Source organism: Pristiophorus japonicus, chromosome 13 (assembly GCF_044704955.1).
Source record: "Pristiophorus japonicus isolate sPriJap1 chromosome 13, sPriJap1.hap1, whole genome shotgun sequence".
Classification (NCBI taxonomy): Eukaryota; Metazoa; Chordata; class Chondrichthyes; family Pristiophoridae; genus Pristiophorus; species Pristiophorus japonicus.
In genome coordinates this window covers 86,726,620-86,744,068 of record NC_091989.1, presented here as the reverse complement: position 1 = coordinate 86,744,068, position 17,449 = coordinate 86,726,620, and the positions used below count along the sequence as shown (strand labels likewise).

Below are 17,449 nucleotides of genomic sequence, written 5' to 3'. Positions count from 1 at the left end.
ATCTTTGCGCCGCTGGAATGGCTTTATCTCTTCCTGCATTTCCACTGGGACACTGGACCAGCTCCTGTGAAGCGCACAGCTTTTGACTAGAGATAATAAGGTGTCCTGCTTGTCCAGGTTTTGATCTGGCGGGCAGTGACGGGTGATTGCTCACTCTCAAATGCTTCCATAACCATGGCTAGAGCTGTGGGCTGTGCCATTTCCATCCCCGTGATGGGCAATGGCAGCCTACTGAGAGCATCGGCGCAGTTTTCTGTGCCTGGCCTGTGGCGGATGGCATAATTGTATGCGGACAGTGTGAGCGCCCATCTCTGGATTACTCTCGGAGAACAGGGATATAAGTGGCTTATGGTCAGTTCCCAATTCGAATTTTAGCCCAAACAGATATTGATGCATTTTCTTTACCCCATAGACACACACTAATGCATCTTTTTCAATCATGCTGTAGGCTCTCTCGGTCTTAGACAGACTCCTGGATGCATAAGCAACCGGTTGCAGTTTCCCGAAATCATTAGCTTGTTGCAAGACGACGCATCACATGCTAGTACCAAACGCTTACATGGATCATACAACACAAGCAATTTGTTTGAGCATAACAGTTTTCTCGCTTTTACAAAGGCATTTTCTTGGCTTTTGCCCCAAACCCATTCACCCCCTTTTCGTAGTAAGACATGTAGTGGTTCTAGCAGGGTGCTGAGACCCGGTAAGAAGTTACCAAAGTAGTTCAAGAGTCCCAGGAATGACCGTAGCTCTGTCACATTCTGTGGCCTCAGTGTGTTCTCGATTGCCACCGTCTTCGCGTTGGTGGGCCTGATGCCATCCGCCGCAATCCTCCTTCCCAAGAACTCCATTTCAGGTGCCAGGAAAACGTACTTCAAGCGTTTTATCCTGAGCCCCATGCGATTGAGTCGACTAAGAACCTCCTCCAGGTTCTACAGATGCTCAACTGTGTTCCGGCCTGTGACCAAGATGTCGTCCTGGAAGACCACGGTGTGCGGGACCGACTTCAGTAAACTTTCCATGTTTCTCTGGAATATCGCCGCCGCCAATCGGATTCCAAACAGGCATCTGTTGATGCAGGTGAGGGCCTTCGAAGATTCCTCCAGTTCCTGCGTCATGTAGGCCGAGGTCAGATCCAGCTTCTTGAACGTCTTTCCTCCCGCCAGCGTTGCAAAAAGGTCGTCGGCTTTTCGAAGTGGGTATTGGTCCTGCAGGGAGAAACGATTGATAGTTACTTTGTAATCGCCACAGATTCTGACGGTGCCGTCTCCCTTGAGGACTGGGACAATAGGACTGGCCCACTCGCTGAACTCGATCGGTGAAATGATGCCCTCCCTTTGTAGCCGGTCTAGCTCGATCTCTACCCTTTCTCTCATCATGTACGGCACTGCTCTCGCCTTGTGATGGATGGGTCGCATCCCCGGAATTAGGTGGATCTGCACTTTTGCTCCTTGGAATTTCCCAATGCCTGGTTCGAACAGCAAAGGAAATTTGTTGAAGACCTGGGCACACGAAGTGTCGTCAGCGGGCGATAGCGCTCGGACATCGTCCCAATTCCAGCGTATCTTTCCCAGCCAGCTGCTGCGGAGTAGCGTGGGACCATCGCCCGGTACCACCCATAGTGGTAGCTTGTGCACCGCTCCATCGTAGGAGACCTTTACGTTAGCACTGCCGGTTACAGGAATCAGTTCTTTTGTGTAAGTTCTTAGTTTTGTGCGAATTGGAGTTAAGACTGGCCTTGAGGCCTTGTTGCACCACAACCTTTCGAAAGTCTTTTTACCCATGATGGACTGGCTCGCGCCCGTATCCAGCTCCATTGACACTGGGAGTCCATTTAGTTCAACCTTTAGCATTATCGGGGACAATTCGTGGTGAATGTGTGCACCCCATGTACCTCTGCCTCCTCGATCAGAGGTTCTGTTTCGTCGTGATCCTCTGTGGATCTGTCCTCCTCTGCAACATGGTGGTTTGCAGGTTTAACAGGCCTAGCAGCTCGCCTGCACACTCGTTGGAGGTGTCCCATTGTTCCACAGCATTTGCAAACATATCCTTTGAATCGGCATGAATGGAAACGATGATCACCCCCGCAGCGCCAACAAGGTGTTCATGGCCTTGCATTCATCACCCTTGATGGTGGACTCTGAGACATCTGCGAACGTGTAGCTGCAGGTATGTGTGACCTGCCCTGTCCGTTACGATTCGAAAACAACATCACTTTGCTCACAGTACTTGTAGCAGCACTTGTGTGCTGAGAGATTTGCTTAATATTGTCACTGGTGGCAATGAACGCCTGGGCTATCGCTATGGCCTTACTCAAGGTTGGGGTCTCTACAGTCAAAAGTTTGAGAAGTATGGTTTCGTGGCCAATGCCATGTACGAAAAAGTCTCTGAGCATGTGCTCCAAATGTCCTTCAAATTCGCAATGTCCTGCAAGGCATCTTAGCTTGGCGACATAACTCACCACTTCCTGGCCTTCAGACCTTTTGTAGATGTAGAACCAGTACCTCGTCATCAGAACGCTTTCCTTCGGGTTCAAATGCTCTCGGACCAGTGTGCACAAATCGTCGTATGATTTCTCTGTGGGTTTCGCTGGAGTGAGCAGATTCTTCATGAGGCCATATGGTGGTGCCCCACAGACGGTGAGGAGGATCGCTCTACATTTGGCAACGCTCTCTTCCCTATCTAGCTCATTGGTTACAAAGTATTGGTTGAGTCGCTCCACAAAAGTTTCCCAATCATCCCCCTCCGAGAATTTCTCCAGGATGCCCACTGTTCTCTGCATCTTTGGGTTCGCTATCTGTATCTCGTCGCCAGTTGTAGCGTATGGAGAAAGAGTCAGACTGAACACTGTGAGCTCAAAGTGAAGTGTGACCTTAGTCTTTTATTGCAGGTCTCTAGAGTGTCTCTCCAACCTGTGAAGCACTCTTAAATGCCTGTGCTCCCAAGGGATTATGGGATTCGCTTGAGACTCCGGGGAATGAGTCCTCTGGTGGCTGTACAGAGTATATACAAGTCCAGATACATAAACACCCCATCAATTTATCTCCTCTGGTGCTGCAGCCCACATGCTCAAGCATCCCCTGTGAACGTGGATGGTGAGCTCCGGCAGGCTATTCAACCAAATGGAGCATCACACCGCCGTGCCTGGCTCTGACCTCACATGTGCGCACAACTCCCAGCATTCCTTACAATCCTTGAGTTTTTACCCTGGATATTCACCCAGATTGAGTGTGGCCGATAACTCCTATAAGTGGTCCTCATGCACCCCATGATTGGGAGTGCGCCCTTTTTTGGCACAACATTCAGTTAGATGATAAGACGGAGCAAGGATTGTAGCCTTGCACCGGCTGCTGAAATATTGCACATGGTGCATGTCGAACTTCCCTCTGTTTATATAATCTGGGCTGAAATACACTTTGTGGAGGCAAGGCACAGTATTCAGACCAGCAGCTGACTTGCTTACATAAAATACAGGAATAAACACGGCAGGCAGTTTTCACCGTGGGAGTAATCACGTTCCCTGTATCCTACGTGTGAAAAACTATAAAGATGCAACTTTCGGATGAGACGTTAAATTGAGGGAGGCCCGTCTGCCCTCTCAGGTGGGCGGAAAAGGTCCCGCAGAATTATTTCAAAGAAGAGCAGGGCAGTTCTCCCCGATGTCCTGAGAAATATTTATCCCTCAACCAATATCACAAAAGCAGATTATCCGGGTCATTATTACATTGCTGTTTGTGGGAGCTTGCTGTGCGTAAATTGGCTGCCGCGTTTCCCACATTCCAACAGTGACTGCACTCCAAAAATACTTCATTGGCTGTGAAGTGATTCGGAACGGTCTGAGGTCATGAAAGGGGCTGTAGAAATGTAGGTTTGTTCGTTACCGGTATCCGTTACTCGGTACCTAAGGGCTCTGAGAGAGAAGATTAGCTTCTCAGGCCTTCGAAACGAAGCTGGTTCAGGCTTTAAAATACAGACCACACTTCTTCCTGCAGCTCGGCAAAACCACAGATACCACGCACCCCGATTTTAACCCAAGACGCCCGGCAGGAATGGGACTGGTTCGGGCCGGAGAGCGTTTATGCTCCTCGCCCAGTGTCACGCTCCATTGAAGTCAGTAGATTTGGCGTGAACCCGGCCGGATTCAGGTTTGAGTCGGGGCTGACTGGAGGATCATCCCCCTGCCCGTGAGATGGCGGTCTGTGAATGGCCCACCGAGCTGTTATTGAGGAGGGGTTAAGCCAGGCTGAGAACGCGTCCCCACTGTGGGACATCCCCTCCTCAATAACAGCTCGTGTGGATTTGAGCTGTCAAACCTTTCAAAAATAAGTGGCATTAAACTCTACATTAAAAATTTTAATCTCACTTTATCTTGGTTTTAATTGGATATTTAATTGATACAGTTACTGCATCAATCTCTTTCAAGTTTGTTGTATCACTGATGCCATTATTATCACACTGAATTATGTAGAAGAATATCAATTAAACTGCAAAGAATACTTCTGTAATAGTCAAACTCAGTTTGACAGTAATTACAATTAATCGACTTTCTATCCAATTAACCATCAGACAGGTTTCACAATAAATAGACTGCACATTCACAAGCCCTTCACGTGCAATGCCTCACTCTGTGACGCTTCAGTTTAACTTGACCTTATTTTCTTCTGACTGCCTTTCATTTTTGCTCTCGTCCCTGTTCTTAAGGATGGCGCTCTGCCCCATCCGTGCTCTCTGCCTCACCCGTACCTAACCTGGCTTCCTTCTGTCTTATCAACACCCCCCGAGCCACCCAACCTCAAGGGGCAAGAGCTGGTGCACCCTGAGTGTATGGCACCATGACCCTGTTCTTCCTGTTCCCGCATGAGTGGCTGGATCGCTGTGAAGCAGTGCCACAAGGGCAGAGGGCAGAGCGTTTAATTGTCGTGTAAACTGAAATAATGCTCTTTTAATTAGAAAACACGGCAGCAGCATTAGGTGGGGTTTAAAAACAAAGTTGTTCAAAACGTTGCAGCTCCCTTTATGTTTGAATCCTGGCATTACTCTGACCAATGTCTGTGATTGAAGTGTTGTTGACGCTAATCGGCAAATAGCGTGTTCATTAATGTGGAAGTTGGCTGCGATGTGCTGACAGCCCCGAGCGTGGTTCGAATAGACTGTTGGTGGTCCTCTTCTTAACAGCACAAGAGCGGCCGGAATCTCCAGCGGGCGTCCGATCTCCTGCCTGAATTGCAACAGCTGGAGAAATGCAGAAACGGGCCTGTCCTCCGGGGTTTCCGACTGGGAGATCGGGAGAACCCCAACAGAAAGTCCCGGTATTTGTGATTGTGCAAAGCAGCGCTCCCTCTCACAGGCAAATCACGATTGGACCTGGGCCGCTAGCTGACTGTCGAGAAATGCAATGCTGCATGCAGCTTTAAGGAGCTAACTCCTTGGGCTGGATTTACGGTTGTCTAATGCCTCAGTTAGCGGCCAGAGGGGGGTTAATGGGAGCGTAAGAGGGTCCTGCCGGGAGCTCAGCATTTAGCGCCCTGACCGGAAATTCATTAGCGGCTCACGGCTAGCGCCCGGCTGCTGACGATCGCTCTGATCCTGACGGATTCCTGGTGAAATGCCCACGCTTGTGCCCCGGTCGATAAATTCGGTGTGTGCGCCTAATTGAGCACCCACCAACAACACCGTCTGGGACAACAGTGGGTCCAGGCTTGCAGAGTCAGTAACTGGGCGCTGCTTAAAGGGATAAGGAAACGCTTCGATCGGGAGGTCACACTCAGTGCAAGGTTTACACACAGCACGGTGTGTGAGTCTCAGTCACACTCAGTGCAAGGTTTACACACAGCACGGTGCGTGAGTCTCAGTCACACTCAGTGCAAGGTTTACACACAGCACGGTGTGTGAGTCTCAGTCACACTCAGTGCAAGGTTTACACACAGCACGGTGCGTGAGTCTCAGTCACACTCAGTGCAAGGTTTACACACAGCACGGTGTGTGAGTCTCAGTCACACTCAGTGCAAGGTTTACACACAGCACGGTGTGTGAGTCTCAGTCACACTCAGTGCAAGGTTTACACACAGCACGGTGTGTGAGTCTCAGTCACACTCAACACAAGGTTTACACAGCACGGTGTGTGAGTCTCAGTCACACTCAGTACAAGGTTTACACAGCACGGTGCGTGAGTCTCAGTCACACTCAGTGCAAGGTTTACACAGCACGGTGTGTGAGTCTCCCAGTTTGCAGCGGCAGACAGACATTAGAGTTCAGCTTGCGAATAAGTGATTTTTAAAACTTTACTGGGTGTGTTATTGTGCTGTGCCTTTAAGACGCGGTTTTTCCCGGGATCTGACTTGGAGTTCCGTGCAGGTGCAATGACTCGGTTAAATTTAGCGCTGGCATTTTCGTTATCGCCACCCCTCCCCCAGCTCTGGGGTACAACGGCTGATATATCCCCCCCCCCCCAGCTCTGGGGTACAACGGCTGATATATCCCCCCCCCCCCACCAGCTCTGGGGTACAACGGCTGATATATCCCGCCCCCCCCAGCTCTGGGGTACAACGGCTGATATATCCCCCCACCCCGCCAGCTCTGGGGTACAACGGCTGATATATCCCCCCCCCCCCACCAGCTCTGGGGTACAACGGCTGATATATTCCCCCCCCCTCCCAGCTCTGGGGTACAATGGCTGATATATCCCGCCCCCCCCCAGCTCTGGGGTACAACGGCTGATATATCCCGCCCCCCCCCCCAGCTCTGGGGTACAACGGCTGATATATTCCCCCCCCCTCCCAGCTCTGGGGTACAACGGTTGATATATCCCCTACCCCAGCTCTGGGGTACAACGGCTGATATATTCACCCCCCCTCCCAGCTCTGGGGTACAACGGTTGATATATCCCCTACCCCAGCTCTGGGGTACAACGGTTGATATATTCCCCCCCCTTCCAGCTCTGGGGTACAACGGCTGATATATCCCCCCCCCTCTCCCTCTCAGCTCTGGGGTACAACGGCTGATATATCCCTCCCCCACCCCAGCTCTGGGGTACAACGGCTGATATATCCCTCCCCCACCCCAGCTCTGGGGTACAATGGCTGATATATCCCCCCCCCCCCCAGCTCTTCGACCCATTCTGACCAACTTCTGGGCGGAAGGAGCAAACTTTTTCGAAGCGCTAAGATTAGCGCTCGGCCTGGGTTACTGCCCCAACTGAGGTGCGAGCATATTTCTCGCCCTTTCTGTATTGAATCTGGCATTCCAGTAATGTTCGAGTTAAAAAAACTCAACTCCGGCAACCGAGGCAACATCCCCATTGTGGCACAATTTGGTCACTCGGGGCAAGGGGCTGAGTTCCCTCTCCCCAGCCTGGGGGCTGTGGCCCATGGAGCTCAGTGGCTCAGGCTGGGGATTGAAGGGAGGGTTGGGATGTTCACTACTGCCCGGGTGGGGTATTCAACCACTGGGACTTCGGGGGAGTCTGTCCAGGATCTGGGTTGTCATGGTGATGAACCTTGCAAGATATTGCGGTGTTTGAACATGGAGGGTGGTGGGGCACTCAAATGTCGTTTTTTTAACTCTCTGCTCTTGGTATGAGAGGTAAGTATCGACAAAGGCTGAAAACGGTTTATAAATAATTGTTTTTATTGACAGTAAGACACCCAGTTTTACAGAAAGAGACGCTTGCAATCTCAGCTGGGAATACAACTCTGAATGATCAATACATCTGCTTCGTGAGACGGAGAGCTTCATTGTTCAGTGACATCTGCTTTGAACTGTTTGAGTCCTGTCCCCTCAGAATGAGTAAATGAGCTGTGTTTCTACCCCTCCTCGCTGCATCACCTGCTAGCTGCTGTTTATTGCCCTCGTAGCTTACTGCCAGCTGCCTTTGTTGTGGATTCCCGCAACGGCTGCATTTTCGGCTTTGATGTTTTGGGGCGGGAACAGTTTGCACCTCAGTCAGTAGCATTGGGCTGGGCCCTGAGACAGGGGGCGCAGGGCTAAGGGAGGCGTTGTACACCACCCTGGGGCGTTAGCATGGGGGGAAGGTCCCGAGCTACAGAGCCAGGCCGGGAGCGTGCCCAGAGATGCCTCGGGGGGGGGGGGGACCTGAAAAAATCATTCCCAATACATAGCCCATGCCATCACAACACAAATTGTGCTGGGGCACACTGCGGGAGGTGCTGGGGCACACTGCGGGAGGTGCTGGGGGCACACTGCGGGAGGTGCTGGGGCACACTGCGGGAGGTGCTGGGGCACACTGCGGGAGGTGCTGGGGCACACTGCGGGAGGTGCTGGGGGCACACTGCGGGAGGTGCTGGGGCACACTGCGGGAGGTGCTGGGGCACACTGCGGGAGGTGCTGGGGGCACACTGCGGGAGGTGCTGGGGCACACTGGCACACTGCGGGAGGTGCTGGGGGCACACTGCGGGAGGTGCTGGGGGCACACTGCGGGAGGTGCTGGGGCACACTGGCACACTGCGGGACGTGTTGGGGGCACACTGTGGGACATGCTGGGGGCACACTGCGGGAGGTGCTGGGGGCACACTGCGGGACGTGCTGGGGGCACACTGTGGGACGTGCTGGGGCACACTGCGGGACGTGTTGGGGGCACACTGCGGGAGGTGCTGGGGCACACTGCGGGAGGTGCTGGGGCACACTGCGGGAGGTGCTGGGGCACACTGCGGGAGGTGCTGGGGGCACACTGCGGGACGTGCTGGGGGCACACTGCGGGAGGTGCTGGGGCACACTGGGACACTGCGGGACGTGTTGGGGGCACACTGCGGGAGGTGCTGGGGCACACTGGGACACTGCGGGACGTGTTGGGGGCACACTGCGGGAGGTGCTGGGGGCACACTGCGGGAGGTGCTGGGGGCACACTGCGGGAGGTGCTGGGGGCACACTGCGGGACGTGCTGGGGGCACACTGCGGGAGGTGCTGGGGGCACACTGCAGGAGGTGCTGGGGCACACTGGGACACTGCGGGACGTGTTGGGGGCACACTGTGGGACGTGCTGGGGGCACACTGCGGGAGGTGCTGGGGGCACACTGCGGGAGGTGCTGGGGGCACACTGTGGGACGTGCTGGGGGCACACTGCGGGAGGTGCTGGGGCACACTGCGGGAGGTGCTGGGGGCACACTGCGGGAGGTGCTGGGGGCACACTGCGGGGCGGACAGGTTGAGCGGGACTCAAAAACCGCGCCGGTGTCACAACCAGGGGCATTGCACACCGGCGCAGCTGTTCCGGGCCGTGCTGCTCCACATCCCCCCCGGCCCCAGAAACCCCCCCTCGGGGCGCTGGAGGCTGACCGCCCGCCCAGAACACCTCACCCCTGCCATTGCCGCCGCTCTAGGATGAAAAACGGAGTCTAAAGGAGCGGAAAATCCACCCCAAGTATCTTTTCCATTGTCCTTCATTGTACAGCATACTTTCTTCAACGGTGTGAAACAGTAATCATAGAATCATAAAATCATAGAGCACAGAAGGAGGCTATTCGGCCTTGTGTGTCTGTGCCGGCTCTGACAGAGCTACCCAATTAGTCCCACTCCCCCGCTCTTTCTCCACAGCTCCGAAAACATCTCCTTTTCACATATTTATCCAACTGCCTTTTGAAATATATAGAGTCTGCCTCCTGCCTCCTGTCAGGCAGTGTACTCCAGATCCGAACAGCTCGCTGCGTGAAACCATTCTCCTCATCGCCCCCTCCCCGCACCCGGCTTTGTTTGGCAATTACCTTAAATTTGTGTTGTCTGGTCACTGACTCCCCTGCCAGTAAAGTTTCTCTTTATTTACTTCATAATATTGAACATCTCTATTACATCTCCCCTTAACCTTCCCTGCTCTAAGGAGAACACCCCTCCCCCCCAGCTTCTCCAGTCTCTCCACGTCACTGACGCCCCTCACCCCCGGGACCACTCCAGTAATTGTCCCCTGTCCCCTGCACCCTGTCCCAGGCCTTCACATCCTGCCGAAAGTGCAGTGCCCAGAACTGGAACAGTGCTTCAGGTGGGGCCACACCCCTGTTTTATAACAGTTTAGCATAACTTCCGGGCTTTTATACTCAATACCTTAGTTTATAAAACCAAGCTTTATTAATCGACTTCTCAATTATTCGAGGACTTGTGTACGTACACCCCCATATCTCGCTGTCCCTGCTGTAAATTGCATCTTCTAGGGCGGTGGTGGTGGGGGGCGGTGCAAGGGCCAGGGGTGGGGGGAGGGGCGGGGGGGATGGTAGGGAGGAGTGGGGGTAGGGTGGGTGTGGGTCCAGGGTGGGGGGAGGGGCATGGGGGAGTGAGTGGGGAAGGGGCAGGGCGGCTGGGAGTCTGGGGGAGGGAGTGCATGGCCAGCTCTGTCACACTGCTCCCTCTCACTCCTGTGGTTTGTCTCTGGTTGCAGACGGTGTGGTTGGACCTGCAGCAGAAGGTGATGGACAACGAGAACCTGACCTGCTCGGTGAGTATACGTCCCCTTCCTCTCATTCCCCGTCCTTCCTTCGGCAGCTGGGACCCTCCTGTGTGGGGGAGGGCTGGGGGTGTGGGGGGGGTGATGAGAGGGCTGTGTGTGAGGTGAGGGGGAGGGGAGGGCTGGGTTTGGGGAGGGGAGTGCTGGGTGTGGGAGGAGGATGGGGGTGAGGGGGGAGGGCTGTGTTTGGGGGGAGAGGAGGGGAGTGGGAGGGTTGGGTGTGAGGAGAGGGGAGGGCTGGGTGTGAGGAGAGGGGGAGGGGAGGGCAGGGTGTGAGGGGAGGGCTGGGTGTGAGGGAAGGGGGAGGGGAGAGCTGGGTGTGAGGGGAGGGGAGGGCTGGGTGTGAGGGGAGGAGGAGGGGAGGGCTGGGTGTGAGGGGAGGGGAGGGCTGGGTGTGAGGGGAGGGGAGGGCTGGGTGTGAGGGGAGGGGAGGGCTGGGTGTGAGGGGAGGGGAGGTCTGGGTGTGAGGGGATGGGAGGGCTGGGTGTGAGGGGAGGGGAGGGCAGGGTGTGAGGGGAGGGGGAGGGCTGGATGTGAGGGGAGGGGGAGGGCTGGGTGTGAGGGGAGGGGGAGGGGAGGGCTGGGTGTGAGGGGAGGGGAGGGCTGGGTGTGAGGGGTGGGGGAGGGCTGGGTGTGAGGGGAGGGGGAGGGGAGGGCTGGGTGTGAGGGGTGGGGGAGGGCTGGGTGTGAGGGTAGGGGGAGGAGAGGGCTGGGTGTGAGGGGAGGGGAGGGGAGGGCTGGGTGTGAGGGAAGGGGGAGGGGAGGGCTGGGTGTGAGGGGTGGGGGAGGGCTGGGTGTGAGGGGTGGGGGAGGGCTGGGTGTGAGGGGAGGAGAGGGCTGGGTGTGAGGGGTGGGGGAGGGCTGGGTGTGTAGGGAGGGGAGGGCTGGGTGTGAGGGGAGGGGAGGGCTGGGTGTGAGGGGAGGGGAGGGCTGGGTGTGAGGGGAGGGGAGGGCTGGGTGTGAGGGGAGGGGAGGGCTGGGTGTGAGGGGAGGGGAGGGCTGGGTGTGAGGGGTGGGGGAGGGCTGGGTGTGATGGGAGGGGAGGGCTGGGTGTGATAGGAGGGGAGGGCTGGGTGTGAGGGAGGGGAGGGCTGGGTGTGAGGGAAGGGGGAGGGGAGGGCTGGGTGTGAGGGGTGGGGGAGGGCTGGGTGTGAGGGGAGGGGAGGGCTGGGTGTGAGGGAAGGGGGAGGGGAGGGCTGGGTGTGAGGGGAGGGGGCGTGTGCTGGGTTTGGGAGGCGAGGGATATTTCATTCTATAAACATTGCTGAGGAGGTAACAGCTCGGGGTTGGTTATGTGGCCACTCTAAGCCTATGTGTGCTCAGTATGTTCAGTTTGCATGGATTAACAACAGATCACCGGTCTGTGCCGGCCAATCGAATCCAAGTGGGAATCTGTTGCATTGCGGTTTCAGACATACCCTGAACAGACAGGGGGCGGGGCCGTGGGCAATGCATTGGATAATGAGAGCAGTGTTTTGGACAGTACATTGTGCAGTGGGTGCTGCATTGGATCGGGTATTGCTCAGTGCATTGGTGCTGCATGAGGGATTTTGCGGGTGGTGCATTGGTTAGTTAGTCGTGCAATACATGCCTAACCCCATGCTGTACCTGCCCTGGGAGTGTTTGATGGGACAGTGTAGAGGGAGCTTTACTCTATATCTAACCCCGTGCTGTACCTGCCCTGGGAGTGTTTGATGGGACAGTGTAGAGGGAGCTTTACTCTGTATCTAACCCGTGCTGTCCTTGCCCTGGGAGTGTTTGATGGGACAGTGTAGAGGGAGCTTTATTCTGTATCTAACCCCGTGCTGTACCTAGGATTACACATCGGATATACGGCACAGAAACAGGCCATTCAGCCTAATCAGTCCATGCTGTGTTTATGCTCCACTCGAGCCTCCTCCTGTCTTTCCTCATCTAACTCTATCAGCATAACCCTCTGTTCCCTTCTCCTTCCATGCTTGTCTGGCCTCCCCTTAAATTGCATCCGTATTATTCGCTTCAACCACTCCCTGTGTCAGCGAGTCCCACATTCTCACCACTCTCTGGGTAAAGAAGTTTCTTCTGAATTCCTTATTGGATTTCTTGGTGACTACCTTATACTTATGGCCTCTAGTTATGCTCTTCCCCACGTGGAAACATTCTCTCTGTATCCACTCTATCAAAATCTTTCATAATTTTAAAGACCTCTATTAGGTCACCTCAGCCTTTTTTCAAGCTAAGAGAGACCCAGCCTGTTCATCCTTTCCTGATATGTTTACCCTCACATTTCTGGTTTCATCCTTGTAAGTCTTCTCTGCACCCTCCCCAGTGCCTCTATATACTTTCTATAAAGTGGTGACCAGAACTGTCTGCAGTACTCCAAGTGTGGTCTAACCAAGGTTCGATACAGGTTTAGCATAACTTCCCTACTTTTCAGTTCTATCCCTCTAGAAATAAACCCTAGTGCTGGGTTTGTTTTTTATGATCTTGCGAACCTGTGTCAAAACGTTTAGTGATGTGTGTATTTGTATCCGAGATCCCTTTGTTCCTCTACCCCACCCAGACTCGCACCCTCCAAGTAATAAGTGACCTCCCTATTCTTCCGACCAAAATGTAATGCCTCACATTTATCTGTGTTTCATTTGCCAATTATATGCCCATTCTGCAAGTTAATGTCCTCCTGTCATTTGTTACAGTCCTCCTCAGTATTAACTATCTCTCCCCAATTTAGTATCATCCGCAAATTTAGAAATTGTGTTTTTCATTGCAAAATATAAATCATTAATATAAATTGCGAACAACAGTGGTCCCAGCACTGATCCCTGTGGAACACCACTACCCACTTTCTGCCACTGTGAATAGCTACCCTTTACCCCTACTCTCTGCTATCTGTTTTGAAGCCAGCTAGCGATCCATTCTGTTACTTGTCCCCTGACTCCACATTCTCTGACCTTGTTCATCAGTCTATTATGTGGTACCTTATCGAAAGCCTTTTGAAAATCTAAATAAATTACATCGACTGCATTACCATTGTCTACTCCCTCTGTTACCTCTTCAAATAATTCAATGAAGTTGGCCAAAAAAGACTTTCCATTTTGAAGTCTATGTTGCTTGGGAGTGTTTAACATTGACATTGGATGCCTGAATAGTGAAGTGCTCCATTCCCCAGGAGTAACAGTTAATGGCTCGAAAATCCAGAAAAATGGAAAAGTAAATTTCTGAAAGGAGTGGAGGTGGAATCATTTCCTCAGTGAATTGTTGCTGTCACCTTGGGCCAGCATTAGAGTGTTTATTGAATGAGATCACCAGCGAGGCAGGAATGGGGGGCAAGGAATTGGTTTGGACCTGGGATTGTATCAAGAACTCCTGTGAAGAGAGATTGAATATAAATGATTTAACCTACCCCCCCCCCCCCGCCCTGTCCCCCCTCACCCCTCACCTTCCCGCCCCCCACCCCCATCCCACCATCCCCCTGGCTACCCTGCCCCCATCACTAAAGCCACGGACTCATGCTGAGCTACACCTCCACAGTCACTGGCAGCCCACCCAGCTGCAAGCCTAATGGTGGGCCTCAGCAGGCTATTCAACCACGAGTGCCTTCAGCGCCACTGCCGATCCTGAGCTCCCTTTGACATTGGCACCCACGGACTCCTTCCCCCCCACCCTGGGGATCACTGGAGCGAGTGCGAGCACAAATCCACACAGGGCTCCCGTTCCCCATCACAGTCCCTGAGTCCCAGCTAAGGGTCGGGTCGGGTCGGCTGGGCCGGGACCCCTGGGCTGAGGCGCTGGAGGGCTGCCATTCTCCACAGATCCCCCCCTCCCAAACCCCAACACCGACAAGCCCTTCCAGGGAATTGGGAAGATGAGCAGGGGGAGCTGTTAAAACGGGCCAGCTCCACGACCCAATGCATTCCCGACAAGTCCCCTGTGTTCACGGCACTGGGTCAGGCAGTGGCTGGGACTCCCGCAGGACTCCCGCAAGCTGCTGGTCGGGTTCCCCGTGATCACCCACCTGCTGGGAGTTTCAATCGGCCCAGGCATTCTGCATTCCACCTCCCTCTCACCAGGGAATGGTAGAAAGGACTCCCATGTATCTATATGCGCCTCTCAGACCTCAGGACGGCCCAAAGCACTTCACAGACAACAAAATACTTTTGGAGTGTAGTCACTGTTGTAACGTGGGTAACGCGGCAGCCGACGTGTGCACAGCAAGCTCCACACACAGCAATGTGACAATGACCAGATAATCAGTTTTAGTGACAGACTGTTCGCAAGCTTGGTGTCATATTTGATGCTGAAATAAGCTTTCAACCACATATCCGCAGCATAACTAAGACTGCCTATTTCCACCTCCGTAACATCGCCTGTCTCCGCCCTTGCCTCAGCTCATCTGCTGCTGAAGCCCTCATCCATGCCTTTGTTACCTCTAGACTTGGTTATTGCAACGCACTCCTGGCCGGCTTCCCACATTCTACCCTACGTAAACTCGGCTCCCATGTCCTAACTCGCACCAAGTCCCGCTCACCCACCCCCCCTATACTCGCCCACCTACATTGGCTCCCGCTTAAGCAACGCCTCGATTTCATAATTTTCATCCTTGTTTACAAATCCCTCCATAGCCTCTCCCCTCCCGATCTCTGGAACCTCCTCCGGCCCCACAACCCCCTGAGATGTCTGCGCTCCTCTATTTCTGCCCTCCTGAGCATCCCTGATAATCGCTCCACCATTGGCGGCCATGCCTTCTGTTGCTTAGGCCTCAAGCTCTGGAACTCCCTCCCTAAACCTCTCCGCCTCTCTACCTCTCTTTCCTCCTATAAGGCGCTCCTTAAAACCTAACTCTTTGACCAAGCTTTTGGTCACCTGCCTTAATTTCTTCTTATGCAGCTCGGTGTCAAATATTTTTATCTCCTAAAACCCCTGTGAAGTGCCTTGGGACGTTTCACTATGTTAAAGGCGCTATATAAATACACGTTGTCGATGTTGATTGACTGATTAGTATTGGCCGGGCCAGTGGGAGTCACTCCCCTGCTCTTCTTCAAAATAGTGCCATGGGATCTTTTACATCCACCTGAGAGGGCAGACAGGGATTTGGTTTACCGTCTCCTCCGAAATATGGCCCCTCCGACAGTGCGGGGCTCCCTCAGTACTGTCCCTCCGACAGTGCGGTGCTCCCTCAGTACTGTCCCTCCAACAGTGCACCGTTCCCTCAGCACTGCCCCTCCGACAGTACAGCACTCCCTCAGCACTGCCCCTCCGACAGTGCGGCGCTCCCTCAGTACTGCCCCTCCGACAGTGCGGTGCTCCCTCAGTACTGCCCCTCCAACAGTGCGCCGTTCCCTCAGTACTGCCCCTCCGATAGTGCGGCGCTCCCTCAGTACTGCCCCTCCGACAGTGCGGTGCTCCCTCAGTACTGCCCCTCCAACAGTGCGCCGTTCCCTCAGTACTGCCCCTCCGATAGTGCGGCGCTCCCTCAGTACTGCCCCTCCGACAGTGCGGCGCTCCCTCAGTACTGTCCCTCCAACAGTGCACCGTTCCCTCAGCACTGCCCCTCCGACAGTACAGCACTCCCTCAGCACTGCCCCTCCGACAGTGCGGCGCTCCCTCAGTACTGCCCCTCCGACAGTGCGGTGCTCCCTCAGTACTGCCCCTCCAACAGTGCGCCGTTCCCTCAGTACTGCCCCTCCGATAGTGCGGCGCTCCCTCAGCACTGCCCCTCCGACAGTGCGGCGCTCCCTCAGTACTGCCCCTCCAACAGTGCGGCGCTCCCTCAGTACTGCCCCTCCGACAGTGCGGCGCTCCCTCAGCACTGCCCCTCTGACAGTGCGGCGCTCCCTCAGTACTGCCCCTCCGACAGTGCGGCGCTCGCTCAGTATTGCACTGGAGTGTCAGCCTGGATTCTGTGCTGCAGTCTCCGGAGTGGGGTCTGAGCCCCATGACTTTCTCGCACCACCAACTGAGCAATGCCTGACACTCGGTTTATCAAAGGGTTGAAGCTCTTGCGTTTACAGCCCCGTGCTGCTGGCTGAGGGAGGCTGTGAGCTGCGTGTCATTATACACAGGACGCAGCCTCTCTGGGACATCGGTCTCACTGCAGCCCGCCTGTGCTCAGTGCTTGACACAGGTGTGCTGCAGAAACAGCAGCATCTGGCTCGGGGCTTGGAGATCAGGGGACATCCGGTGCCTCGCAGGGAACCAGCTGCTTCCCGCAGGGAACAAAAAAAGCTTGGCTCCATCTGTCGGCCCAGAGAGAGAGTTAAAAAGCAGAGAGGTAATGTTAAACTTGTATAAAACATTGGTTCGACCACACTCTGAGTACTCTGCACAATTCTGGGCTCCATATTATAGAGAGAATATAGAGGCACTGGAGAATGGGCAGAAATGATTTACAGAAATGATGCCAGAACTGAGAGATTATACCTATCGGGAAAGATTGAACAGGCAGGGGCTCTTTTCGCCAAAACAGAGAAGACCGAGGGGTGACCTGACAGAGGTCTTTAATATTAAGAACATAAGAACATAAGAAATAGGAGCAGGAGTAGGCCATTTGGTCCCTTGGAGCCTGCTCCACCATTCAATAAGATCATGGCTGATCTGATCATGGGCTCAGCTGAAGGGGAGGATGAAAACCCCCTCATTTTACCCAGAAGGAAAAGGTCTGTGGGATCGGTCTGTGCTGTGAATTGAAACCGAGACGGTTTGACCTTGGCAGAGCAGTGATTGGACGGGGGAGGACACCGGAGGGCCAATGGTGGGACAGAGTCAGCCCGAAGCATGGGGCTTTCAAGCCAATGGGAGAGCACTTGCTCAAAAACTGTGGGACTGACTCATCGCCATTATCGGGCTATTGTCTTCCCCATGTTTACACTATGGAGGGAAATTATGCAGACCTTCAGAAAACTAGGGAACCCAAAACAAACCAAGGGCCTACACAATGGCTAAAGGAGGCCAATCAACCCTTACTCAAACCTTGAGTAGGTTAGAAAAAACTGAATTGGAGGAAAATTATGCAGACCTTCAGAAA

General features: G+C 54.2%; 1 protein-coding gene across 1 annotated transcript in view; it reads left to right on the top strand.

Moving 5' to 3' along the window:
* The window catches only part of necab2 (N-terminal EF-hand calcium binding protein 2), a 259,363-nt gene that overhangs the window by 113,328 nt on the left and 128,586 nt on the right, over positions 1–17,449 (top strand). The window contains exon 7 of the mRNA XM_070896707.1: positions 10,381–10,437. Within this exon, the coding sequence (XP_070752808.1) occupies positions 10,381–10,437 (57 nt within the window). The remainder of the gene's footprint in view (positions 1–10,380; positions 10,438–17,449) is intronic.